Source organism: Bos indicus x Bos taurus, chromosome 23 (genome assembly GCF_003369695.1).
Source record: "Bos indicus x Bos taurus breed Angus x Brahman F1 hybrid chromosome 23, Bos_hybrid_MaternalHap_v2.0, whole genome shotgun sequence".
Taxonomy (NCBI): domain Eukaryota; kingdom Metazoa; phylum Chordata; class Mammalia; order Artiodactyla; family Bovidae; genus Bos; species Bos indicus x Bos taurus.
Genome location: NC_040098.1, coordinates 41,812,967 through 41,839,474, shown reverse-complemented (window position 1 = coordinate 41,839,474; position 26,508 = coordinate 41,812,967). Strand labels below are relative to the sequence as shown.

At 47.9% G+C, this 26,508-nt stretch overlaps 1 protein-coding gene across 13 annotated transcripts in view; it reads right to left on the bottom strand.

The window, feature by feature from the left end:
* Positions 1-2,812: 2,812 nt before the first annotated feature.
* The window catches only part of ATXN1 (ataxin 1), a 414,527-nt gene continuing 390,831 nt past the window's right edge, over positions 2,813-26,508 (bottom strand). For 12 of the 13 annotated variants that reach the window (XM_027525447.1, XM_027525448.1, XM_027525449.1 and 9 more), the window contains 3 exons: positions 19,893-21,975; positions 4,470-4,992; positions 2,813-3,206 (listed from right to left, as the gene is read on the bottom strand). In XM_027525447.1, the coding sequence (XP_027381248.1) occupies positions 3,112-3,206; positions 4,470-4,992; positions 19,893-21,815 (2,541 nt within the window). In that variant the 5' untranslated portion in view covers positions 21,816-21,975 and the 3' untranslated portion in view covers positions 2,813-3,111. Of the gene's footprint in view, positions 4,993-19,892; positions 21,976-26,508 lie in introns of all 13 variants that reach the window. The other variant, XM_027525458.1, reaches the window with a different exon arrangement.

Genomic DNA, 26,508 nt, shown 5'->3' with positions numbered 1-26,508 from the left:
ATCTGAAATAGCATGGCATTTAGTGTCTTCAAAAGCATTTGAGACTTTTTTTTTCCTCTATGAAACAAACAGGCTTCCTTAGTAGTCACAGATGTTAAACGGTATTGTCAATTGTTTCCTTAAAAAAAAAAAATTCCAAAGCTATACAACAAAAGTAAATTTTGGCAATGTATTTCAGTAAAGATCGAACTATGTGCAAAGAGTGGATTTTATGATTTCTAGGAGCTACTGTTCGTCTTGAACATGCAGCATTATATTGCAATCTATGCGGTATCTAAGGAGAAATCCACAAGATGCAGGAAATCCAAACATTCCTTGAAGTTGTACAACCCTACTCCCAGAACAGTCAAAGTGCTGCTTCTGGACACGTCAGTGTACCACACACACGCCAGCCCCGTCCCTGAGTTAGAGGTGTGAAAGGTTCTGCAGAGTTCCTTGGGGGGGAGGAGGAGGGGGTGCTGCCATTTCCCGGTGGGCGAGAAAACCCGAAGCGCTCACCTAACCGAACACACAGAGGGTCATGATTCAGGGTGAGATGGGATTGAGGACAGCAATGGGAAAAAAAAGAAGAAATTCCTCCCAAAACAAATGGGGGTGAGTTGGAAAAGACACAAAATTGACCGACATAGAAAATCATCCTGAACGTCCAAATGAAAAAGCAATTTTGGATTTCCACTTGAAAAGATTTGAGGTAAGTGGTATCCATCTCTCTAGCCGTCCCGCCCCGCCCCCAATGTGGCCCAAACTGAGATAATTCTGAAGTTGAAACATCCTAAGGAACAGTCATTTTATAGATTTAGAAATCCCTAGAAAGAGAGGTCCTTGTTTGTTGGTGAATTTTTTTTTCTTTTCTCCCTGACTAATTTCTTTGTGATTGTGTTCCACTGTAAACGCAAAAGGCCTGCTGTTACTACTTTAAAAATGGAAAACGGGTAAGAAGAACAAAAGATGGGTTAGGTAAATATTGCAAAGTGGGCACGGCACAGAGGCACATGGCTGCTCCTCGCAAGCTGCGCGGCGCCGGAGTTTCTACGCCCGGCACTGTTAGGTGGGCTACGCGGGTGCGGTGACCGGGCTGCTCTGGGGGCCTCGGCACTCGCCCACGTGTGCCAACGAGAGGAGGGCCCCTGTCCTCCGGATGGCCTTCCTATTTGGAGGCGAGAGCTGCCACAGAGGAGCGGTGGCCATTGTCCGCAGGAGGCCCGGCCCCTCCGCAGCCGCCTGCACCCGAGGCTCGGAAGGCGCGCACGCGGTGGACCACGCTTCCTGCCCACGCTCGGAGGAGGCAGGGCTCCAAGTCTCCAGGATACAGACCTGAGCGGGTGGGGGCCCACCTACTTGAGGAAAGGACGGTGGAACAGGGGCTGATCCTGGCTCGATTGCCCCAGAGTGCGCCTTAGAAATGAGTCTGCCTGCTTCCCGTCTGCGCGCCACTATTCCTCGCGGAGAGGAGGGGACGATCTCCTTTGTTTGCTCTTTCCTGCACCAGGGCAAGGGAAACGCGGGGCTCCTCCGAAAGTTCCCTGCCCCGGGGCCTCGGCTTCCCGGAGCAGGGCAATCGCCCAGCAGGAGGCTCTCCCCTTCCTGGCTCCTTCCTTCCAGCCCTTCTCCGGCCGGCACAGGAAAAGGATGGAGAGAATAAGGAAAAAGCCAAGAGGGGCCTACCTACACTTTCTCTAGAGCACACTGATCAGACTCTATTGGCACGGCAAGTATTGCCCACACTAAAGAAGCAGGAAGGTGAAACGGGACAATGTTTAGAAAGAACCGACTCTTTGATAATTCCTATACCTGAAACAAAAGCACGAAAAACAATGATGATGTTCCTATTGCTCCAAACCACGCATGTTTTCCCGTTTTAGTGTTGGAGGTGTGGATCCGGTTAGTTCAATACTCAAAAGAAGCCAAAAGGTGGTGGGTGTTTCTCTGAGTCCACGTGAATGGGACTGAGGAGGACAAAGTCTGTATGGCAGCCCCTTATTCCTCTTACCGTCAAAACAAAAAAGAAAAACAAAACCTAATAATTGCAAGTGCCCTGAGCAGAATATATGGAAGATTAAGCAAGTTCTCTGAACAGAGACGTTTAAAAAAATACAGCACTAAATAAGCAATATGACTGCAAGAATGGACTCACCCAGCTCTCTGCTAGCATGCTGAGAGGGTAATGAACACCGAAGAAAGTCAAGGACTGATCTAGCAGTTCAAAACCTACTCCAATGTTTTTGGTACACCCCAGAAATGGTTTCTAAAAATCATCAGTTCTGCTGAGAGCTAAATGTGAAGGAATACTGGAAAGCCAGAATGTGGGCTGACGAGAATTTTTTTTTAATCTGTGAAATGGAAAAAGTACTATTTTCAATGGTAAAAGAAAAATCAGGTATTTGTTCAGATTCTTTGCAGCCATTCCAAGTAAGAATATTTAAAAATTTCTCTCTCCTTATAAAACTTTTAAGCACTTAAAACGCACACTCAAAACCCACAAACAATTTTTCAGATCTCTGGGGATAAAAGGTCTCAACTGTGAAAGACCCTATCTGGGTTTGTACCAAACATTAAATCTTGATTTCAGATGGAAAAAGAAAGTCATTTTGAAAATAACATTAATAACAACAATAATAATTGTTTTCTTAAAAAAAAAACAAACTTGCTCACATATATAAATGTCTTCATGGAAAACTCTCTCAATGAATCTGAAGAAAATTCTCAGAGTTGTCCTGCTAAGACCTGGTTTTATGTGACAGATACGGTAAGAAGACCAAAAATGAATCTTGAAAGGAACATAACCTTATAAAAGGCCTAGAGTTTAGGCAGGTTAGAAAGTAATTTTGCTACATTTATTTATGCTCGTTCAGTCCCCCAAGCCTTTCCCACAATGTTATTTGATAAAAACTGCAGGAATATCACACAAATTTATAAACTCAAGATGTGCAAATCGCAAGGTTCTTTAAAAGTTCATCTTAAAAAGAAAAACACTGGACAAAAGTGAGTATTCTTTTTTTTTTTTTCCCCATCCCTTCCCTCTCAGTTCCTCTGCCAGCTCTGCATATGCTTTTTAAATCCTTTCAGAGACATCAAAGTGAAGAGTGCCTCCTGTCAGGCTGTACTTGGTGGTCATTCATTGTCACATACAAGTTCATAATTCACATTCATCCCTTGAAACCACTTTGAAACTTTCAGCATCTTGCTCCGTGAGAAACTCTGCAGAGCTGAAATGTAGTTACAGTGTTAAAAAAAAAAAAAAAAAAGAAAGCAACTTAGTTTTTTTTTTTTTCTTTTCTGTTTTTCTTCCCAAAGAGTTTAAAGTGAGATACAGTACTTGTTGAATGAGAGACCAAGATGCTTGGTAATAAAGTGTGAACGGCATTTTAAGTACTTAGAGATAGTAATATATATGCTTATCTTCAAAATCTTATTTCCTCACGTCACACTGGAATCTGAAAAAAGTGGCACCCGAGTTGTCCATTGTCATGAACTATAAACAGTACTAGAGTTAAAAGACAAAAGATTTGCAAACCCAAAGCAAAGAGCTTCTGCAGCTCTTTTGAAGGGCAGTTTGTCTGTCTCTTGGGAGCGAAGTCAATGCAATTAACCTGATTGGTTTTCCTAACACTGCACAGAGACTGGAGGGGGTGTTCACTTTCCCCCACCCCTGCTGCCCAGCGCCCCCCCCCAACCAGTGCGGAGCGATGCCAGCAAGGGCCGCCTGCCCACCACGACGCCCTGGAGACATCACTACTGCACTAGTAAAGCAGAAACGAAATCCCATGGGTGGCAGTTGCTCTTTAAAAAAATATCAGTGCAGTCAGGCCCCATAGGGGGAAATATATATATATATATATATATTTATCTCTATGATTAAAAGTTGCTTTTATTGTAAAATAAGTTGGGGGGGGGCGGGGAATGTTCCTTTACACGATTAGCTTTCCATCTGCTGTCTGGTACCTCTCTCGGAGGCACCGATGCTGACTCTGCACGGGAGAACCTCCTGAGGACATTCCCCCAGACCTCCAATCTGGTGCTGAGAGCAAGAGAGAGGGAGGCAGAGAGAAAGACACCCTCACAGAAGTGTCACCCAGGCACACGCACACCCCCCTGACGCAGCTCCCTTCCCGTAGACCATCCCTCTGAAGCCGGTGGAAGTCGGTGCCCCCGTGGGTGCATCCACGATGCCAGAAAAGGCGGGTGCCATGGGGCCACCTTCATCTCAACCAGGATGCCCACCACCTGCCTGGAGCCTGGGCTGGACCTACCCTGGCACCCCACCTGCCGAGAGACACGCCTGGAAAAAGCATATGCACCGATCGCCTGTCCAACGCCCGCTGTAACTCTAATGACAAGGTTATAACAGAACCCTAAAGTAAGAGGATAACATGTAAATACTGAGTTATTTAACCTACAGTACATCTGTAATCTGGATACAAATGATAAAGGAGGGCCAGCTTTCCCTTCCCCACGCGGCTTCTACTTGCCTACGTTAGAGCGGCCTTCGATGCAAATCTTAACCTCCTGAGAAATGAGAGAAGGCTTGGGAAGAGTCAAAGGTGGCTCGTCTTCCGACTTCTCCAGTTTGCGGGTCTCGGGCGCTGACCACCTCCTCTTCCTCGTGGCCGCGGGCTTGCTGGGTTCTATTTTGGTGAGCAAGGGCGTGGCCGGCAATCCTGTTTTTTCGGGAAACTTCAGTTCGCCGTTCTCAGAGAGCATCTGGGCGCTTCCCTGACTGATCCCGTTTTCCTGCTCGGCATACCTGTGTCTACTGCCCGCGAGGCCGTCGGCCTTTGAGTGCTTCAGCAGGACGCTGGCCGGATCCACGGGCTGGCCCTTTTTAACAGAGCCATTCTTCAGGTTCTTGAGGGTGAGCGAGATACAGACGTCCCCGACGGAGAGTTTGGAACACGGCAAATCAAAGAGCTGGCTGGTCCTCTCCGGGCAACAGGATGACCAGCCCTGTCCAAACACAAAAAAAGGATACTCTACCAAAACTTCCACGCTGACCTGTGGGAACAGGGAGAGAGAGGGAGAAGAGAAAGAAGGAAAAGATGAAGATGTTTCATCCTTGTTTTATTGCATATACACATGTACACAAACGTACATTTGCACATAAGCTGATGGGAAGAAAAGACAGACTCAGTTCCCCAATCTGCCTCTACCAACACATGTAAATAAGCCTCTTAATTTTCTGCTGTACCTGTGTTTACCGTATAGCGAAGCCAGTCAAAGTTAAATTCAGTATTCAAAATATAGTTTTACTGTGTATCTGCTCTGTAGCTGGTCTCTGTTAAAACAAGTCAATGGACCCCCCCTAAGGATGACGGAACACCTACTTAGTGTTCAGGCGCTGAGCGCTGCATGTGACTCAAGCCCAAAGTATGTTCCTGTGCTTTATTAATCACTGGACAGATGCTATCCTCACCGATGGCAGCGCTGAACAGGCATCAGAGTTAAGACTGTATTTTAGCTTCATGAGGCAGGCACTTACGTGTTCATCACTGTGTCCCTGGCCCCGAAGAGAGTACCTGGCACGTAGTTGAAAATAAGTATTTGTTGGACAAATGAATGCATATTCTAGGAATTTAGGAGAAGGAGAACCAAAGAGAGCTGGAGAAAACAGGGAGGGCTTCCCCAGGACCTGAAACCGGGCAACACTGCAGGGGTTTGAGGGTGCAGTGAATACAAAACAGTTCACGGGCTTGGCCCAGCCACACGGTCAGGCCCAGGCACTCCAGTCAGTCTCTCTTGTCTGAAAGACAAATACTGAAAGCAGGGGAAGCCCAGCATGCTTTCAGTAGCTGTTGTTTTCTCTAGGCTGCAGGCTTCCCAGGTGGCGCTAGTGATAAAGAAACTGCCTGCCAATGCAGGAACTGCAGGAGACGGAGGTTCAATCCCTGGGTCAGGAAGATCCCCTGGAGGAGGGCATCGCAACCCACTCCAGTATTCTTGCCTGGAAAATCCCATGGACAGAGGAGCCTAGCAGTCTACAGTCCATAGCATCTCAAAGAGTCAGACACAACTGGAGCACGCACACGTGTGCCATGTATTACCATAAATTTCGATACATTGAAATGACTGAAAGGATACTCAAGTCCATATAAAAGGGCACGGTATTTGCATATAACCTACACACATTGTCTGCATACATTAACTCATCTACATTACTCATAATGTAAATGTTATGTAAATTGTTGCCAAGGAACTACTCAAGTTTTGCTTTTTGGAACTTTCTAGAATTTTTTTTCTCCATAAATATTTTCCATCTGTGATTGGTTGACTCCACAGGTGTGGAACCCACAGATATAGAAAGATGGCTGTATTGACTAAATACAATAATATTGAAAATGTTGTTGAATTTCATGCACAGGCACACATCCAGAAACACATAAATAATTAAAATATCTCACTTTAAAAGTAGTATAATTTCATGTAATTTACATGGATTGTGGCTTTTCTACTTAATCTATTTTTTTTTGACAACTGTGATTAATCCTGTTTTAGATGCACTTCTTGAATGATATACTTTATTTGCTCCATAGAAGACCTAAGTGTTTTTAGAAAAAACAACTAGAATGAATTTATATGAAAGCCTATGACTACAGTATGTGTGTGGGCATGGTGGTGGTTTAATCGCTAAGTTGTGACCGACTCTTGCGACCCCATGGACTGTAGCCTGCCCGGCTCCTCTGTCCATGGGATTCTCCAGGCAAGAATACTGGAGTGGGATGCCATTTCCTTCTCCAGTGTGTGGGCATGAGCCCATATAAATGTTCATATTATCTGGGGAAAATTTCATTGTTATGGACTATCTGAATAACGAAAAGAGAATTAAAAAAATTTTTGAGTTCCTACTATCTGTTAAACATTTAGGTACACACTTCACAAAAAGTATTTCATTTGACACTCACATAAACTAGTGAGAAAAATGCTGTTGTTCCGATTTTACAACTAAGGATCTCTAAGTGTCAAAGAGATTGAATCAGTGACCTAATGTCATGACTATACCCTGATGGAGTTGGGATTTAATCCCAGTCTCTGTGGCCCCCAAACCCGTTTTCTTTTTTCCTATGTTATGATCTCTGCCCCTGTGAACAAAGATATTATAGTATCACCAGAAGAGATGAACTTAACATTTACACTACCCCCAAAGTGGTGAATGTTACTTGGAATAAATAGAATCCAATGACCCGAGGTTATGGATTTGTTCCATGAGACAAAAAATTGTGAAATAGCATCAGCCTTACATCTGCTATGCAAATCAAGTATCTCCCTATATATGAGGCTGATATTCAATTACAGAGCTATGTTCACATCATGCAGACGTATACAAACATACCTACGCGTTACAGTATCAGATGGGGATACCCACTGAGTTCCAATTGGGAGGACCAACCTGGAGCTAGTTCCATGAATCCTGTCCCAAACCGCTTAAAGCCATTATCATCATACACAGAGCAGAGGAAACAAATCCTACTTCAAGTGGGGACTGTTGGCTGCATTTCCTAGGTGAGCCCTGCTCCTGGGTAGAGCTGTGCTGACGGTCAGCCCAACAACTACCAACCAAGGGGTTCTTGCTGTGTCAGCCATATTACACACATCCCTCGGAGCAGCCGGTGTTCACATTCTGAAAATAACTTCTGTGTACAAATCTACCTGAAGACTTTTACATGTTGCCAAGTGCGACAGACTCATTAAGAAGATGGCTTCAAAGCCTTTGTGACAAGTAACGTTACTGATGACTCCATAAGGAATGATATAGATGTACCTGCTCCCCCGTTACATACACCATATTTGGGGGCATTTTAAAAGCCCTTCATTGTTCTATCATCTCAAAACTCCAAAAGCAGGTCTTAGAATGAAATTCTGTGAGGTGCCTGATAGCTTGAACAGCCTACCTAATAATGCATGAAAGAAAAGTGATGAGGAGAGAGGAGAATATTTGAGAGGTATGCTGAAAAAGGCAATGATAATGGGTTATTTTAACCTAGAGAGCTTTGGGGAAATCTCTGTCATTTCAAAAGCTTGCCTTTGGTCCCTTCCTCCTAAAAGCTTGCTTTGTCTTCTCCCCAGAGAGCTCTGCCATCCCAGGAAAAGATGCCACCCCTTCAGCTGGGTCCATACAAATTAGGAGCAGAAGATTCAGGTCATCTGATTGTGGTAAGCATGGCTTACCTGCATGGCTCAGGCCCCATGTTATCTTTCTCCTAGTTATTTATCCTCGCTAATATTTATCCTCATGAATATTCTTCCCTTCCTAATGCTGTAGCCTGAATTATCTAGGTAATGCACTTTTTTTGGGGGGGGCTGGATATATGTGAACTAAAGTAAGGTTTTGCCCTTCCTCAGGTGAAGGTTAAACTCTCATTTACACATATCTCAAATAAGCACACTGAAGTAGTCATAACAAAAGTATTTTCATTTTGCAATTAGGTTTCTCAGAAGGTCATAAACATTCTCAAAGGTTAACTAATCATTAACAATTAATGAAGAAATCATACTGACAGATTTTCCAGTGAGAATGTATATGGCTGGGTCTGCTGCTTGAAATTCCCTTACAGAGGAGCATTATCTGCCTCAAAACATGCTGTCAAGGCCAACAGGTACGACTGTGGATATGAAACAGACATGGTGGGATTCTGGGACATGATGTCGCTTTAAACCAGAAATGAGTCTGAATTCCTTGAACTTGAGGCCCGTGTGGGGCTCCCTCTGGTGCTGAGAAATATTATTAAGTGCTTCACATTCCAGGTTTTGCAGTTTGAATCAAGTTCAAAATGTAACACTGAGAGTGTGAGACTTACTGTTTAAGACCTAGTTCCTGCCTTCAGTGAGGAGCCAGAACACGCATACAAAACCAGTAATTTCACCAAGGCCTGTTTGGATACTGGCAACCATGTTACCTGGCGATGTCCACTTGGCTATATACTGGCAACTCTAACTGAACATGTCCCAAACAGACCCCTGATACGCCCCTCCTGGGTTCCTCCTGGCACCTCCAAGAGCCGCGTCCTCACACTTCCAGTGTTCAGGTCAACAGCCTGGGCATCGTACGTTCCTGGGCTCCTCCTCCCAGACCGCACGCATCTAAATCACAAGCAAGTCCAAGGGGTTCTCTCTTCCAAATACAGCTAGGATGAGCCTATTTCTCACTGCCTCCTCGGTCACAGTCCTGGCCAAGCCAGCTTCTCACTGGGAGAAAAAGCCCTGTGAACAAGCCTGGCATGGTCTGCATCCCACCCCTTCAATCCTGCACCGCAGTAATGCTGGTCTTCTCGTTGGTCTTTCACTTCAAAAGACGCTTGTGCCTCTGGGCTGTGCATCCGCTATTCCCTCCACTTGAAAGCCTTTTTGCTCTGTGTCCTGTTGCCTCCTGTTCCCCTTCTCAGAGTGTCACCAAACACCCTGTTGAACTATTCTGCATCCTTCTTTTCCCCATCCTCTTTAGTCTGCTTTATTTTTTCCCACAGCACGTGTTATCTTTTGACGTGTCATTTTCTTTACTTCCATATTTCTCCATTTCACCTCGGCCCACGAACTCCCAAGAGACGGTATGTTCTGGGTGGGGGGTGCTGTGCTGAGATCCCACCTGGTTCACTCACTGATTTATCCTCAGGGTGCAGGACACCTCCTGGCTTGTAATGGGTGCTCAGGACAAATCTGAAAGACTGGTTCTGTGTTTGCCCTCCACGAGTGAAAACACCGCAACGTACCACTGGCCAATAGCGGCCAGTGTTTAGATGCTGCAGAGAGACTGCCTGGGCCTGCGACTGCCAGCCGGGACTCCGCGGGACACATGCTCCTGGCCCAGAGAGGAGCTGCACCTTCCCTGGGTCTCGCTCAGCTCTTCACAGGCGCCGTTCCAGGCCGAGCCACAGCTGCCTCACCCCACGGTCCCCTGTCAGACGCAGTGCTCACCCTGAGCTCACTGAGTCATACTTCAGTTACTTTCTCCCCAAGCGTGAGGTTCCTTTCTGTGCTTTCAGCTGCGCTAATAACCACGATTTCGTTTTATGACCTTGTCGAGGTTCAAATGGGCTCCGATTAAACCCCAACAAAAATATATTCATGAGGGCAGGACCATACAAGACCAAAACCTGTTATATAACTCCTGGCAGCTCGACACAGCCAGTTTCTCTTTTTTCATCACATAAATACATCCTTTTCCAAACACTTGAAGCAAACTGGAGGATGAAATGGGAGCATGAATAGCCTTTGTTCTGGTGTCAGCTTGAGGCCCCCTCTGCCTTTCATCCCTGGATGCCTTGCATCCAGCACCTCTCTTTTTCAGGGGTGGTCACCTTCCAGCCTCCTGTGCCCTTTCCCGCCCTCCTCCCGTGGCTCCAGACACACCCACTGCTCCCCACGGCTCCAAAGAGGAACCTGCCCCCACCTCTCCAGCCCCGCTAAACCAGCTCCTCTAAAACGATCGCCTCCAACTTCTATTCAAGATGAAGAAACCAAGACAGGGAGGTGCCATCCTCACTTTGGGCTGATAATTATTTAGTGCGCCTCCTGATCTGGCGACTGACCACCTTTTATGATCATTCTTAGCTCTTGTTTAAGTTCAGTAAAATACCTCTAGCTACTCAAAGACCGCCATATCTAAACTGTGCATGCATATACGCACATCTATGCTGTTTGGCTGTATTTTTCAACAGTAGATTGGTGCTCTGTCTAGACACACACATATGTACGTATCACCGAGAGCAGGATATAAAGAAAACAAAATGCCTGTTGTTTAAATTTGTCTCCCTTTTCCTTCATGAGAATCCCTGTTTTCACAAATGTGAAGGGCTTCTGTTTTACGAAGCATTTTTTTCTCGAGCCTATGGCAAATATACACATTTTGCCTGCATCCAGGAGTGAGGACATGACTCAGAAGTGGGTGTCGGTGAGGACCTCTCACTTTCGGTGACATGCTTACACTGGGAATCCCTAACTTTGTCTGCAAGTGAAGTTCTGGGTCCTGTTTCACCCACAGACAAAAGTCTGTCTGCTCTCCTCGAAGGCTAGTTTGCATGACCACATTCTCCATGTCAAAAAAAAAAAAAAATTGAAAACACTGGAGCAAAGACGGAGGGGCTGACGGAGGCCCAATTTACTTCAATGTTGAAAAATCATTAATAAAAACAGTCACACCTCTTCAGTCGAGTGTAAGAGCGTCTGTGAGTGTTCTATTTAAAACACTTCATCACGTTCACGCTAAGCCTGACTCAGTCTTTGGTGGAAGCTGTTTCATTAAACCCACATCCCAGCACAGAGACGCCTCCAAACACAAGCCCTACATGATGGATGAGCTGAGTTCTTCTCGCAATGTCGCTTGGCTCCCAGAGACCCAGTTGGCAGGTGCCAGGGCAGCTCTGGGGCACACGGGTCTGTCCCACTTGCCTTCCCTCCCTACCAGGGTCTGAAAATGCGTGCCTTAAAGAACAAACGTGCACTATTCAGTGCTATAAGGAAACAAGCTTTCAAAACCACAGAACAACATGAAGGCACTGTAAATTTATGTTCCCAAGTGATAGAAGTCTGAAAGGCGACACACTGTAGGAGTCCAACTGCATGCCGTTCTAGAAAAGGGAGAATTACAGAGATGGAAACAGATCAGTGATTGCCAGGGTTGGGGGTGGGGTGGGGAGTACCCATAGGTAAAGCATGAAGGATCTTTTTAGGGTGGGGAAGCTATCTTCTAAGACGCTTGGAAGGCTGGATATGTGATATTACACATTTCTCAAAACCTACAGCATGTACAGCACAGAGTAAACCCTAATATAAAGTATGGACTTTAGTTAATAATAATGCATCAACATTAGCTCATCAATTACAAGTCACACATGTTCCATTAAAATGCAAGATTTTAATAACGGGAAACTCGAGGTGTCTGGGAACTTTGTACTTTCCGCTAAAACTACTTTCAACAATAAAGTCTACTTAAAAAAAAAAAAAAAGCTATAAGCTACAATGGTCCCAGATAATCTGCTTCAATAACACATGTAAGATCCCCAAGCTGGGGGCACTTATATCACACACATGCTAAAGCAGAGCATTTTTCTTCTTTTGGGGGGAGTGGGAGGGAACACAGACAAACAAAAATGTGTTTGATATTGCTTCTCTGCTAGAGCCTTTCTGGCATTAGAGCTAGGAGGTTTATCACCAATCACTGGACCCAGGGCCGTAATGAGCTTTGCATCGAGGGCAGCCACTACCCATTTTCTGATTCATCAGGGTTCACATCCACCAAGCCCCATGTGTAAAATGTTTGGCAAGTCGGTCTGCCTTGGCTGCTTAGGGACTATACAGGCGTCTGTGCTGCCTGCAGGAGGGCTCTGGCTATTTTTAGGCACCAGCTGACCCATTAAATGCATAATGCAGACACTGGTAGCTCACAGAACACAGCGGTCAAATGAAAAAATAGTGAAATGGAAGAAAAGCCAACAGTAGATGTACAGTAAGCATGTCATTGTAACATGCTGTATGGGTGTGTGTGTGCATGCACACGCACGCACACACACACACACACACACACGAGTTGGGAGAAGAGAATGACATGGAATATTAAGCAGCCATCAAGGAGGTAAAAGGAAGCAGGCAGCTCCTGACTCTGGGGGAGCGACAGACAGCCCTAATGAGAGACAGAGCCCAGCACTAACGGAAAAAAGGCAGCCTCATCACAGATAAATTGTACTGACAAAATGTTGTGTACTCTTCAGAAAAGTCAAGCCTGGGGAACATGAGACGGAGGGCTGCAGAGGCTGCTCAAAGATGGAATCCAGGGCTCCCCCAGTGGGGCTGTCCCAGGCCGGGGGTTCCTCAGTGGGCATGGTGCCCAGATCCTTTCTGCAAAGGAGAGGTGTGTGAGCCTGTTTCTGCATTGGTCACTGATGTGCAGGGCTCAACCATTAGATGACCCCTCCAGTCCAGCTCACACTCAGGAAAACCAGACAGTGTTGTGTGCACACAGGCCGGCGTGAGGTCATGGTACTTCCTTCACAGAAACACGATGGCGAAGGATGCTCCTGGACCTCTCCTGGGAATATGCCGCAAGAACACAGGCAGAGTGAAATGGCAGAGACTCACCAGAAAAGTTCAGCCTTCCTTCCAGACTTTTCTAAACTGTCCCTCCTTCCAAAAGCTCTTGTAAGAGCATGAAGCCTTTTACTCATTCACTTTTCAGGACCTAACCTTTCTCTTCTTAGGGTCAAAGTCCCACCCAAGCAGAAGCAAGGAAGGGAAACTAACACTGCTGAGGACCTCCTATCCACTACTGACTGAACTGGTTCTTTTGAGCGAATTTCCTTTCTTCCCTGGTGGCTCAGCTGGTAAAGAATCCGCCTGCAATGCAGGAGACCCAGGTTCAATCCCTGGGTTGAGAAGATCCCCTGGAGAAGGAAATGGCAACCCACTCCAGTATGCTTGCCTGGAGAATTCCATGGACAGAGGAGCCTGGCGGGCTATTGCAAAGAGTAACACCACTGAGTGGCTAACACTCTGGCTTCACTTCACTTTCATTCTTACATCACTTTCATTCTTCACACTACAACACGAGCCGGATGGAAGGCACATGTGTCATTTGCACCATCAAGCATGTGTGCACTAGTCTGTGATTTGCACCAGGTCCCAAAGCTCCAGGGGTGGAGGACAGATTCAGCCTCGGGTCTTTTAGGCTCCAGGTCTTGCATTTTCTGACCTCTTAACCTGCTTCCCACCCAAGCAGACGATGCTCTGCCCTCCAGTTGAATCACACGGGCTCCCATGTTGATGTTATTATCATCTCAGGATCCCTTCTGGGCTCACCATAGACTCTGGAGACCATGGGTGGCTACCGAGAGGCTTCATGTGGTGCACACGGGCTGACAGACAGTGCCTGAGATCCTTCAATTCTCCTGGAGGAGAACCAGCCTGGGGGAACTGGGATGCAAGGATACTTTGCCTGGGCCGAGAAATACTGCTCTGGGAAGGACAAAACCACAGAGATGGGGATGGATATGCGAAAGCATTCTTCTGCTACACTGCCTCACAGGGAGCTTCAGATCCACCACCCTGGAGGTCTCTTTTCACAATAATAATTAGGAATTCGGCTCCTGAAAATAATCCCTCAGTGAAAATTCCCTTGTTTCTATAGAGGGTGGCTTTCCTTCTCCCAGGATCTACATGCTGATTATTAGCATAAAGTCAGGTACCTTTCCCTGTACATATCCCTCCCCCCACTCCTTTTTTTTGTTTAGTGGATGCTAGTAAATTTTACAAGGGCTGTTCTGCACGGCAGGAAAGCAAAGGAGTATAAAAACAAAGTGGATGCTGAAAATATGATCTTGTATAAGGAATCATTTGCCCATTTTAGTGATGAGAAAAACCCTAGCTCAGAGAGAAGTGAGACCATTTTTGTTCTGCTATTGTCCAGACCCCAAGCTCGGGGCTTCTCCCACCAGCCACACCGCATCCACTGGGGACGCCTGTGGTAGGTCATGAAGTCAAGTGTCCCTGTGGTCCTGCCTCCATGCAGGATTTACGCCTGGGGTCACAAAGCCATCCGTCCTTTAGAAAACCACCCCCTTCCTCCCACAACTTCCCCAATCAAATCTGTGATTTGGCTAATTAAGTGAAAACTCTCTGCACATCTCTCAACCTTCCTAATGGGTGCAAGTGTTAAGAGATTTCTAATCAGTTGAAAAGACCGAGACTGGATCTCCAGGCCTGGGGAGAAAACCCCTCAGAGAGCCCCCTGAGGAGGAAGGGAAGCCCTCAGCCCTTAGAGTGTAAATTAAATCCGGACCTTCCTTCTCCCTTGCCGCCCCTCTCCCCCTCTCGCTTTCTCTGATTCTCGGCTGACTCTGCCCCCGTCACTTGTGGCAAACACAGCTGGTGGAGTATTTTAGCTGGGATGATGTCAGCCTGTTTCTGATAGGCTTCTGGGTAAAGAGACACATCACTGGCGTGCCGGGCCCTGCACTTGCGTTTCTGCAGCTTGGAACCCCAGGCACCCTTTTGAGTCCTTCCCAGCGGGCGGCCAGGCCACACAGGGGCGGCCTCACAGGCCTGCAAACAGGCCCCGACAAACCCGCTACCTTCTAATTTGCACCTTGGCCGTCAGCAAAGAGACCGGTGGCCTGGCGACGGGAAGGAAATGAGACTTCACACTCGGAAGCCAATTTCTCAATCGTTTAAGCATTCGCTCTGCGGAGGATCGGGCGGGAGGTGCATGCAGAGATGCTACCTCTCAGCACTGCCCGTCAATCTGGAACTTAGAGGTCTGTGAGGCTCTGGTCTATGGGGGCTCCTACGGCCTTGGAGATGAGCCTGCAGCTCAGAGCGCTTCTTTACTGAAAGCTGAAAAGAGGTGCTGGGCGGGAGATAGTTGCATTTCAAAATAACCCCTCTTCCTCTCCTTACCTCTGTTCACAGTAGTGCTTTAAGGATTAAAGGGATCATTAAAAAAAAAACAAACACATTTACTTTTCCTTCTTGTTTATTTCCCAGGCTTCACTTGGGTTCTGTTAAAAGACAACTTTGCTAGTAAATCAGCTCATTCTTTTTTCAGTGAGGATCCACCTACTCCTAATCCACGTAGGATGCGGAGAGGGAGCAGACACTTAGACATGGGTAGGGAGTTCTACATAATGATGCTCTTTTCCAAATATCCTGATTTTTGCAATTTTTTTTTTTTGCATCAGAACCCTGAGAAATTTTCTTGGGCCTCACCAAAGTTTACAGCGACATCTCACCATTAAAAAGAAAAGTCTTCAGGGCTAAAAGCTCCTGGCAACACAGGCCCTCTGATATTGAGCAAGATCCCACATCCGGACATTCACAAGCAGTCCTGGAAAACGCTTTGGAAAATCAGACTCCCCCACCTCACTTGATCTTTTTAAAAATATTCTAAAAACAATTCAAACCATTAACTAGTTTGTTTATCTTTGACTGTCCCAAATACCAGCTACGCCATGACCATTTTTCAACTCATTTCAAACTGAAGGAGGTGCTGTCATATCCCATTCCCAGAGGCACTGAGGCTCTATAGCCTGGGAAGTTCCCCGCCTTGGGGCCAAACCTGACTTCAAGCAAGCTGGTCAGTGAAACGGTTGTTTCCATACACATGGGCGGAATAAATGCATTCAAGTGATTTAAGAAGCTGGAAAAGAGTGGACTGAAGGTACTCATGGAAATTAAGAGCTGATCTCGGTTCTAGTTTTAACATGACTCAGCTTGGCTGCATCTGGCCCTTGGGGTTCCTATTTATCAGGAGTCCAGGAGATCACCTGGGACAACCTTGACCTTCCACCTTCCAGATTATATGAACCATGCTTTTTATTTTATCTGATGCTTTGACATCTTGGGGTCTTGCTGACACTGGAGGGACTGTCCCTCCCTCCATTAGGTAATTCCTAGACACAGCTAACAGCTCCCCTACCGGGGATAATGTTCTTCACGTGTAAAGAAAACACCCACACCCCAGCTTCCTCCTCAGTGAATGGGACTTGCACTCTCTGGGCCACTATCAGACACCTAGGGACAGCTCCTGTACCCAGAGCCTGCTGAAATGATTCCAACTAGCCTACCTACCAGAGAAGGCAATGGCAAGCCACTCCAGTACTCTTGCCTGGAAAATCCCATGGATGGAGGAGCCTGGTAGGCTGCAGTCCATGGGGTCGCTACGAATCGGACAGGACTGAACGACTTCACTTTCACTTTTCACTTTCACACAATGGAAACCCACTCCAGTGTTCTTGCCTGGAGAATCCCAGGGACGGCAGAGCCTGGTGGGCTGCCATCTATGGGGTCACACAGAGTCGGACAGGACTGAAGCGACTTAGCAGCAGCAGCAGCAGCAGCAGCCTACCTACGCTTGCTACCCTGCCTCACCCACTCCTTCCCACTGAAACAACAACAAAGGCTCTTGTCCATGTTTTCTCCTGGGTCCCAGTGCCTTGTAACAGACCCTGGGCTTCTTCTGCATGTCAACATGTGGCCGGGCATATCCCCTCTTCTTGGGATCTGAGTATAACACACCACCTTTTCAATGGCAGATGTATTCTCCTCTGTTGGCCTCACCATACCTAAATGATAACAAAACCTACATGTTAAAACATGGATGTTGGGACTTCCCTGGTGGTCCAGCGCCTAAGACTCCAAGCTCCTGATACAGGGGGCCTGGGGTCGACCCCCCGGTCAGGGAGCTAGATCCCACACACTGCAACTAAGAGGTCACACACCACAACTAAAGATCAGATTCCAAGCGCTGCAACCAAGACGTGGCACAGCCAAATTAAAAAAATAAATAAATAACAACAACAACAAAACACTGATGTTGTAATGGGATATGGCAACTCTGGGCACCTAACACCCTCCCCTGAAGCAGCATTGTCTTTCCCTGACCAGAAAAAAAAAGGGGGGGTGGGGGTGGAAAATGGCTTTTCTTAATCAGGGTTAAATTGAAGAAAGTAGGGAAAATCACTAGACCATACAGGTATGACCTAAATCAAATCCCTTATGATTATACAGTGGAAGTGAGAAATAGATTTAAGGAACTAAATCTGATAGACAGAGTGCCTGATGAACTACGGAATGAGGTTCGTGAAATTGTACAGGAGACAGGGATAAAGACCATCCCCATGGAAAAGAAATGCAAAAAAGCAAAATGGCTGTCTGGGGAGGCCTTACAAATAGCTGTGAAAAGAAGAGAAGTGAAAAGCAAAGGAGAAAAGGAAAGATATAAGCCTCTGAATGCAGAGTTCCAAAGAATAGCAAGAAGAGATAAGAAAGCCTTCCTCAGCGATCAATGCAAAGAAATAGAGGAAACCAACAGAATGGGAAAGACTAGAGATCTCTTCAAGAAAATGAGAGATACCAAAGGAACATTTCATGCAAAGATGGGCTTGATAAAGGACAGAAATGGTATGGACCTAACAGAAGCAGAAGATATTAAGAAGAGGTGGCAAGAATACACAGAAGAACTGTACAAAAAAGATCTTCACAACCAAGATAATCACGATGCTGTAACCACTGACCTAGAGCCAGACACCCTGGAATGTGAAGTCAAGTGGGCCTTAGAAGGCATCACTACGAACAGAGCTAGTGGAGGTGATGGAAGTCCACTTGAGCTCTTTCAAATCCTGAAAGATGATGCTGTGAAATATGCTGCACTCAATATGCCAGCAAATTTGGAAAACTCAGCAGTGACCACAGGACTGGAAAAGGTCCGTTTTCATTCCAATCCCAAAGAAAGGCAATGCCAAAGAATGCTCAAACTACCACACAATTGCACTCATCTCACACGCTAGTAAAGTCACGCTCAAAATTCTCCAAGCCAGGCTTCAGCAATAAGTGAACCGTGAACCTCCTGATGTTCAAGCTGGTTTTAAAAAAGGCAGAGGAACCAGAGATCAAATTGCCAACATCCGCTGGATCATGGAAAAAGCAAGAGAGTTCCAGAAAAACATCTATCTCTTCTTTATTGACTATGCCAAAGCCTTTGACTGTGTGGATCACAATAAACTGTGGAAAATTCTAAAAGAGATGGGAATACCAGACCACCTGATCTGCCTTTTGAGAAATCTATATGCAGGTCAGGAAGCAACAGTTAGAACTGGACATGGAACAACAGACTGGTTCCAAATAGGAAAAGGAGTACGTCAAGGCTGTATATTGTCACCCTGCTTATTTAACTTATATGCAGAGTACATCATGAGAAACGCTGGACTGGAAGAAACACAAGCTGGAATCAAGATTGCTGGGAGAAATATCAATAACCTCAGATATGCAGATGACACCACCCTTATGGCAGAAAGTGAAGAGGAACTCAAAAGCCTCTTGATGAAAGTGAAAGTGGAGAGTGAAAAAGTTGGCTTAAAGCTCAACATTCAGAAAACGAAGATCATGGCATCCGGTCCCATCACTTCATGGGAAATAGATGGGGAAACAGTGGAAACAGTGTCAGACTTTATTTTTTTGGGCTCCAAAATCACTGCAGATGGTGATTGCAGCCATGAAATTAAAAGACGCTTACTCCTTGGAAGGAAAGTTATGACCAACCTAGATAGCATATTGAAAAGCAGAGACATTACTTTGCCAACAAAGGTTCGTCTAGTCAAGGCTATGGTTTTTCCTGTGGTCACATGTGGATGTGAGAGTTGGACTGTGAAGAAGGCTGAGGGCCGAAGAATTGATGCTTTTGAACTGTGGTGTTGGAGAAGACTCTTGAGAGTCCCTTGGACTGCAAGGAGATCCAACCAGTCCATTCTGAAGGAGATCAGCCCTGGGATTTCTTTGGAAGGAATGATGCTAAAGCTGAAACTCCAGTACTTTGGCCACCTCATGCGAAGAGTTGACTCATTGGAAAAGACTCTGATGCTGGGAGGGATTGGGGGCAGGAGGAGAAGGGGACGACAGAGGATGAGACGGCTGGATGGCATCACTGACTCGATGGACGTGAGTCTGAGTGAACTCCAGGAGTTGGTAATCAACAGGGAGGCCTGGAGTGCTGCAATTCATGGGGTCGCAAAGAGTCGGACATGACTGAGCGACTGAACTGAACTGAACTGAATCAGGGTTACTCATGTAAACCACAGAACATCATCAGCAAAATAACCCGAGTGGTGATTTTCTTAACTGTCCCAAGCATGGTACCTGACCAGCCCCCATTGGAGAAGCAGAGAAATTAATTCATAACAAATATTGGATGCTTCGGGGTGCATTAGGGCTTAATTCTCTTAGAGAACGGTGGTTGGGGGAACGTGAGAAGTCTAACCTTTAGGTACAAAGTGAAAGTGAAAGAAAACCCTCAATCACCCCCACAGCCGCAGAAAGGCAGACAGGTCTGCTGCTTGGAAGAAAGTCACGGTGGCCAGGAGATAAGGGAGGCGGCATGGCGCGGTGTCCCCCCTACCTGCGTGATGCGGAGGCAACATTACCTGCGCTCGGTGATCCCCGACGGCAAACTGGATCACGGCGACGCCGGGGCTGTGGCTGTCTGCGATCCTCTCCACCGTGCTGGAGTCGATCTTCAGGTCAGTGCTGATCTCCGCGCTCTGGATGAAGTCCTCCGTCTTCAGGTCCTCCACTTTCTTCAGCTCCCCGTTGGCCAACTGGATGATGGAGCCTTTCATGAAGTAGGGCGGCAGCGTAGGGGGCGCGGCGGCAGCGGGGGAGGCCACGGACTGCGCCACGGGCAAGTGGATCTGGGCCTGCACCATGGCCGGGTAGGCGGCCTGGGTGACCAGGGCCTCGGGGCCGAAGTTCTCGCTCTTGGGCAGGGCGGTGGTGACGAACGTGTGAGGCACTGCAGCAAACTGGGGCGACGATGTGACGATGGCCGAGGCGGCGCCCGACCCCTCCAGGTCAGCGCTGCCCACGGGGATGAGCAGGGGCTGGGTGCCCGGGATGACCAGGTGCGGGGGCAGGCCGCCGGCGTAGGTGATCGCTTGCTGCTGGCCGCTCAGGTAGCCGATGACCGGCGGCTGCGTGCCCGCGTAGAAGGCCGTGGCCGGCAGCCCGACGGGGAGGGCCTCAGAGGCGCTGTGTGTGGTCTGGATGACCGTGTGCGGGGACAGCGTGGCGACGGCCTTCACACCTTCGGGGCCCAGCACCTGCTGCGGGGACAGTGCATAGGAGCGGTGCCCGGGCTTCCCCAAGTGCAGGCCACTCTTGTCGTTGAGGGCGGACGGCGAGTTCTCCCGGTGGGTGACCTGCTGCCCCTCGAGGTCGGCGGCGGGGGTGCTGCTGTTGGGCAGGACCATCACGGAGGCCCGCACCCCCGACGCGTCGCGGACGCTGTAGTCAGCGGGGCCGGGGTGGACCACCACGTGCCTGGACTCATACGGGTGGGGCACCGCCTTGCTGGCCGCCTTCACCAAGCCCAGGTCGGCCGCGGGGGGCGCCCCGTACCGGCGGCCCTTCTCCACCTCCCCGTTCAGCATCTCCTTGGCCTGCATGGCCTGCTGCAGCCGGCTGCTCTCGGCCTTCTTGGTGCCCTCACGGGTGACAAAGTGGCTGCTGGAGTCGGTGTACTGCACGACCACCTGCGGGGAGGGCCCCAGGGTGAGCGTGTGTGGGATCATGGTCGGGTGCGTGTGCAGGTGGACGGGGAGGGTCGGCGGCGAGGCCGGGCGTGCGGCGTTCTGCGGCGAGCTGGAGATGCGCACGTACTGGCTCTGCTGGGGGTGCGGTGGGGACCCCGGGGGGAGGAGCCCTGCTGTCCGTCCTAGGTGCTGCGGCGGTGGCGGCGGTGGCGGTGGCTCAGCCTTGTGTCCGGAGGCTCGGCTCAGCCCGCCCATGTCGGCCAGCAGGCTGCTATAGGCCTCCAGCTGGGAGCGCTGAGCGGGCGTGGCGGCGCCCACCGCCGAGGCCACCGCGCTGGTGACCGGGCTGGCTGTGGGCGAGATCAGCTGGGAAGGGATGAAGCCGGCGTAGGGCCCACTGTACTGGGAAGACCCGATGAACTGTAACGTGTGCGGCAGGTGGGCGTACTGCACCGGGGATACTGGGGCCCCGGACGGAGGGGGCGGCGGGTACGCCGCGGGCATCGTCGTGGTGGACGTCACCGCCGGGACGGACCGGGGCGCGCTGGGCGGGGAGTAGTCCAGCCCCGTGGACAGCGCTTTGTGTAAACCTATTCCCTGCTGTAAACCGAGCTCCGCTGCGAGCTCCGCCGGGGGCCCCGCTGGCCCCAGCCGCCCGCCCACGTGGCCCCGGGCGCCGGGGAGCCATGCCGCGTTCTCCGCGCGGTGGTTGTCGCTGGGCACCGCCTTGTCCTCCGAGGACGGCCGGCTGGTGGCGGGGATCTCGCGCTTCTTGGGAGGCAGGCATTCGTTGCTGCGCTCTTGGTTGGATTTCATTTTTCGCCGTCCCCCCTCCACGGTGACCGTCTCACTGTCGGACTGGCTCTGGTTTTAGTCTGATAAACGGAAAGTCACATTTGATTTCTGTAGGGGATCCAGGCTCTTCATGAGGAATCATCTCCCCGTGGGTGCGATCCTCCAGCAGCTGCTCTGGAATCTGGGAAAAGGCAGAGGGTCGGGACCAAGGGGGAGAAAGGGGTGGGGGAACAGGGCGTCAGAACATCAACACCGGAAAAGAACCCCCTCCCGCGAGATTCATGTGAATCCCCCAAAATCCTGCCGCCAGCCCCACTATTAGAGCAGGTAAAACGCTGGCCGTGCTGGGTAGGACATCAGGAAGATCATTAAGCCACGGAGCAAGTCAAACCTTTTTTATGGATTTAGTCAGTCTTCTAAGATCTCTCTCTCAATACCCTCTTCTCCTACCCCCACCCTTTCCTTTTTGGAGGGCAAACAATGCATTTCTTAGTTTCCCTCCCAGAAATGGCCCTCCCACTCTTCAGCTCTAGCTTTACCCAGTCTCTGGAGGATCAAATGAAGCCTACAAGGAGGACCGCACCAGTGACGATCAGCGGTCCTCAGCCAAGCACTGCGAGGACCAGGTTAGGAACGGAAGTCCCCAGTGGATTTCATAGGTTATCTGAGTCCTCCTCTGCCATAGTGAAAGTGGAAGTGGCTCAGTCATGACTCTTTGCGACTCCATGGAATTCTCGGTTTGACTTGCTCCATGCCTTAATTCTCCAGACCAGAATACTGGAGTGGGTATCCTTTCCCTTCACCAGGGTATCTTCCCAACCCAGGAATTGAACCCGGGTCTCCTGCATTGCAGGCAGATTCTTTACCAGCTGAGCTATCAGGGAAGCTCTGCCATAGGCGCTACTCAAAGATTCTAGTGATTCTGGGTCCATACTGGATTTACAACAATTCTCTCTTGCCTAACACACACACACAGACATAAACACACACACTACATACAGGCCAACTGAGCAGAGGCAGCCCCAAATAATTATGTTCTCTACACGTTTCCAAACAGCTCCCAGTACAGCTACTCATATGGTAACAGCCAAAAGGAATCTATGAGACAGTTAAAACAGGAACATGGTTTGGTTTTTAAAAATGCAATATTCAGGCATTGAGGGTGTCCTTCATGAGGGCAACATGCTTGCTTCGTCTCTGCCTCGTACTTCCTATCCAAGCTCTTTGAATTCTCTCTCCATCCTCTCCACCCTCTGCTTGGAAAGGGCCAGTCCACCATGAACCCTAGAGATGCAGCCTCTGCCAGACCAATCAGGGCTGTGTGTTTCAGCCTGGACATACAAGTAGCGAGCCAGTTTTAATCTGAGATAGGACACCTATCTCAGTCTTTCAGGAACCACTGAACTCTGTTTCCAGGACTGTGTAGGCAGACAGATGTCCACCTGGCAAGAGGCAGATCATCAGTGGAACCAACAGGAACTAGGCTAACAGGAGGCAGATGTGAGGGTTGCCTACAGGCTGTGAGCAGTCTTGTTCTGTGATCCTGGACAGTTGCTGAATCTGGGAATTCCAGGACCTGGGTTTTAGCATTTCTCCTACCCAGACCCACTTTCTATAGTATGATGTTAAAATAGACACAATAAGGCAGCAGTTTTCAGCATTACCCTCCCAACCTCCGGCTTTATTAAGCCGCAGGTATATATATAGCCTTCTCTTAGGAAGTTCATGGTATGTAATTTACACCTAATATTATACAAATCTACTGAGATGACAGTGCTGTTTTCAAAACGACAGAATAAAATTAAACTACCAAAACTGAAAAGAGTTGACGCTTTTGACTGCTTAAAAAGTGCTGATACTGATCTTTTATCTCTAGGTTTCAAGTTACTCTAAGAAAGAGAACTGCATAAACTGGCATTCCCACTGGGACTAGCAAAGGAAAGTAATTTAGGGGATGGACTGAACGTGAACTGCTCCATGCGCCCCCTGCTGGCCCCACAGTAACACTGCTCCAATAAAACCCCACAGGATTTCATTAGGGATGTTCATGTAAGAGTAGTGTGTCAGAATCCAGAAGGAGAGTATTTGCATATAGTAGGCCCAGCCAGTAAGGGAATAGGTTAATTAGCCCAAGGCAGCTCTAGGGAAGGAAAAAATAGCAGCATAAAAGTCCTTTCAAAGCCAAGCAAAATGTCAAACACGTTTGCAGAGAGGTCCATTAGCAATGCAAATGTGAAATTGCTGCACGATGGAATGCACCATACACAAAGCTAGAAAACTCCTCTGAAGGTACTTTTTAAAACAGAACTCAGCTTTAGTGAATTTGAAAAAACAATGCCGACTTGGTGCTTAGCAGTGCCCTGGTTTATTTACAGTTTTTTTGTTTGTTTTGAGAGACACTGGGTGGCTTTGTTGGTCTTAAAGATCTCATTATAGATTCCATGGCTGGTTTTTCTGCTAATGGACCGCTAAAACACATCGGCCTTAACACACAACTTCAAATGCACTCTTCTGAAAAGTGGTCCATTGATAAACATCTTTTCCAGATAATACTGACAATAAGTCAAGGATACAAAGATTAACTGGAGCAACCCTGGGGCCAGACGGATACAAATTTCAACTCCCCCTCCTACATTTAGAAGGACCATATTTCCTATTTACCAATGCAGCTACTGACTTGGGTTGCTGTAATTCTGGGGCACCTGTCCCTGTTCTGCGCTTCAATGGCTCTCCGTGCTGTCTGTATCTCTCAGCAGGGGAAGTCATTGTGAGAGTAGGGACTGTGTCTAGCTATATTTTCAGTGAACCACGAGAGGGCACCACAGGATGCCGCCATGTCCCTGGTGCACTGGATGATGGTTCACGGGATGAAAAAAAACGGAGAGGTAAAATCTATGAAGGTAGAAAGTGCAGGAGGGAAAAGGGAGAGAGAAAGAGACTAGGAAGAAGAGAATAAGAAAGGAGAGTGGATGTCTGCTTTTAGGGTTTCTTTCTAGCTGCAGACAAATGGCCTTCATGTCCCTAATTGCCTTTTCAGTGCTGAAACACACCAATGGTTCGTTCACCTGAGTCCCCCAGTGGAGGCGTGTGCCTCCGGATGCACCTGCCGCAACAGAAACATGGGGCTGAGCACGATTATATAACTGCAAAGGTACCAAAGAGCCACACATGCAGATCATGTTTAAACATTATTATTAGGAAAGGGGAAGTGGACAGGGGTCAATAGATGGATCAAGGCAAATTTACATAGGGTTTACTACGTATGATTTGCCTGTTAATCACTGTTCTGAGTAGAGTCATCTTAAGCATCTTCACATCTACATTTGTATCTCTCTCTCCATCAGTATCTTAAAATTTAGCTCAGTGGCATAGGGCCTTGCTATTCAAGTGTGGTCCTCAGACCAGCTCCCCCAGCAGCTTTAGAAATGCAGAGACTCAGGTCCTATCCAAAGCTCCTGATTCAGAGTGCATTTTAACAAAATCCCCAGATGATTCATATGCACAGCAAGGTGTGAGAACCTCAGCCTGTACACCTAAGCTCCTAAGTAAACACCTCAGCCTCTTCCTAATGGAGTAGGTGCTGGGAAACCAAACTAGGCGCTGTGAGCAAACAGAACTGATGGCGCCTTGGAGACCAGCAGCTAATATTTAGGGTTATTCCCCTGGTGGCTCAGACAGTGAAGAATCCGCCTGCAATGCAGGAGACCTGGGTTCAATCCCTGAGTTGGAAAGATCCCCTGGAGAAGGGAATGGCAACCCACTCCAGTATTCTTGCAGGGGAAATCCCATGGACAGAGAAGCTTGGCGGGCTATAGTCCACGGGGTTGCAAAAGAGTCGGAAACGACTCATTGACTAAGCACGTACAGGAATATTTAGGGAGAACTCAGCTGTTTCCTTTGGGGTCACCTAAACCTGATACAGTTCTAAATAACAGATGCTCCTTTTCTTCTGGTTCTGTCTGTCTTTGAAAACTCTAAGGAAACACACTTTAAAAAGACTATTATTGTAAATTATACATATGATTCAGTCATCTCTGGGAGGAAAAGCAAACTTTAATAAAGGAAGACACTTCTATCTTTGCTATCATTCAAAAATCCCTGGAACCCCCTACCCATTACCATGGATTCAGCTTGTTCCAGAAGTGACAGGAAAATGAGATGGTCCCTACTGATTCCAAGTCCCATAAATACAAACTAACTGCTCTGAATGGAAAACACGCCTAGAATCTGATACATACAGTCCTAAACATGCATTCCAAGGTCAGGGCGATACACTGGGTTGCTCTGCCCAGCACCCACCATCCTGTGAGTTTCTCAGTTTGAGTGAAACCCATGACTGGCATATAATGTCCATGCACAACAGATACACAGTTTTCGTTTTAAAGAGGAGGAAATAGAGCCTGGTGAGCTTGTGTCAGCTCTGGAAAAACCATGCGACCATTTAAAAGACAGAACACCTGGACCCGATGGGAGGGGTCAGTAGGACTTGGCAAGGATTCTTGAAGTCCTGGCATACAAATCTCTTGTTTTACTGAATTATTAAACAGGTTGATCTGTGTAGTGCAAAGGCAGAACGCACTTTGTTTAGGTTAAATGTTAAAAGTAGGCCCAACTCTGACATGTTTGAAATTTCCAAAATGGAGAAAGGTATGCTAGGTGATAGCATAATTAGATATCTTCATGGCTGACTGAATAAGCATACCTCAAAGGAGGT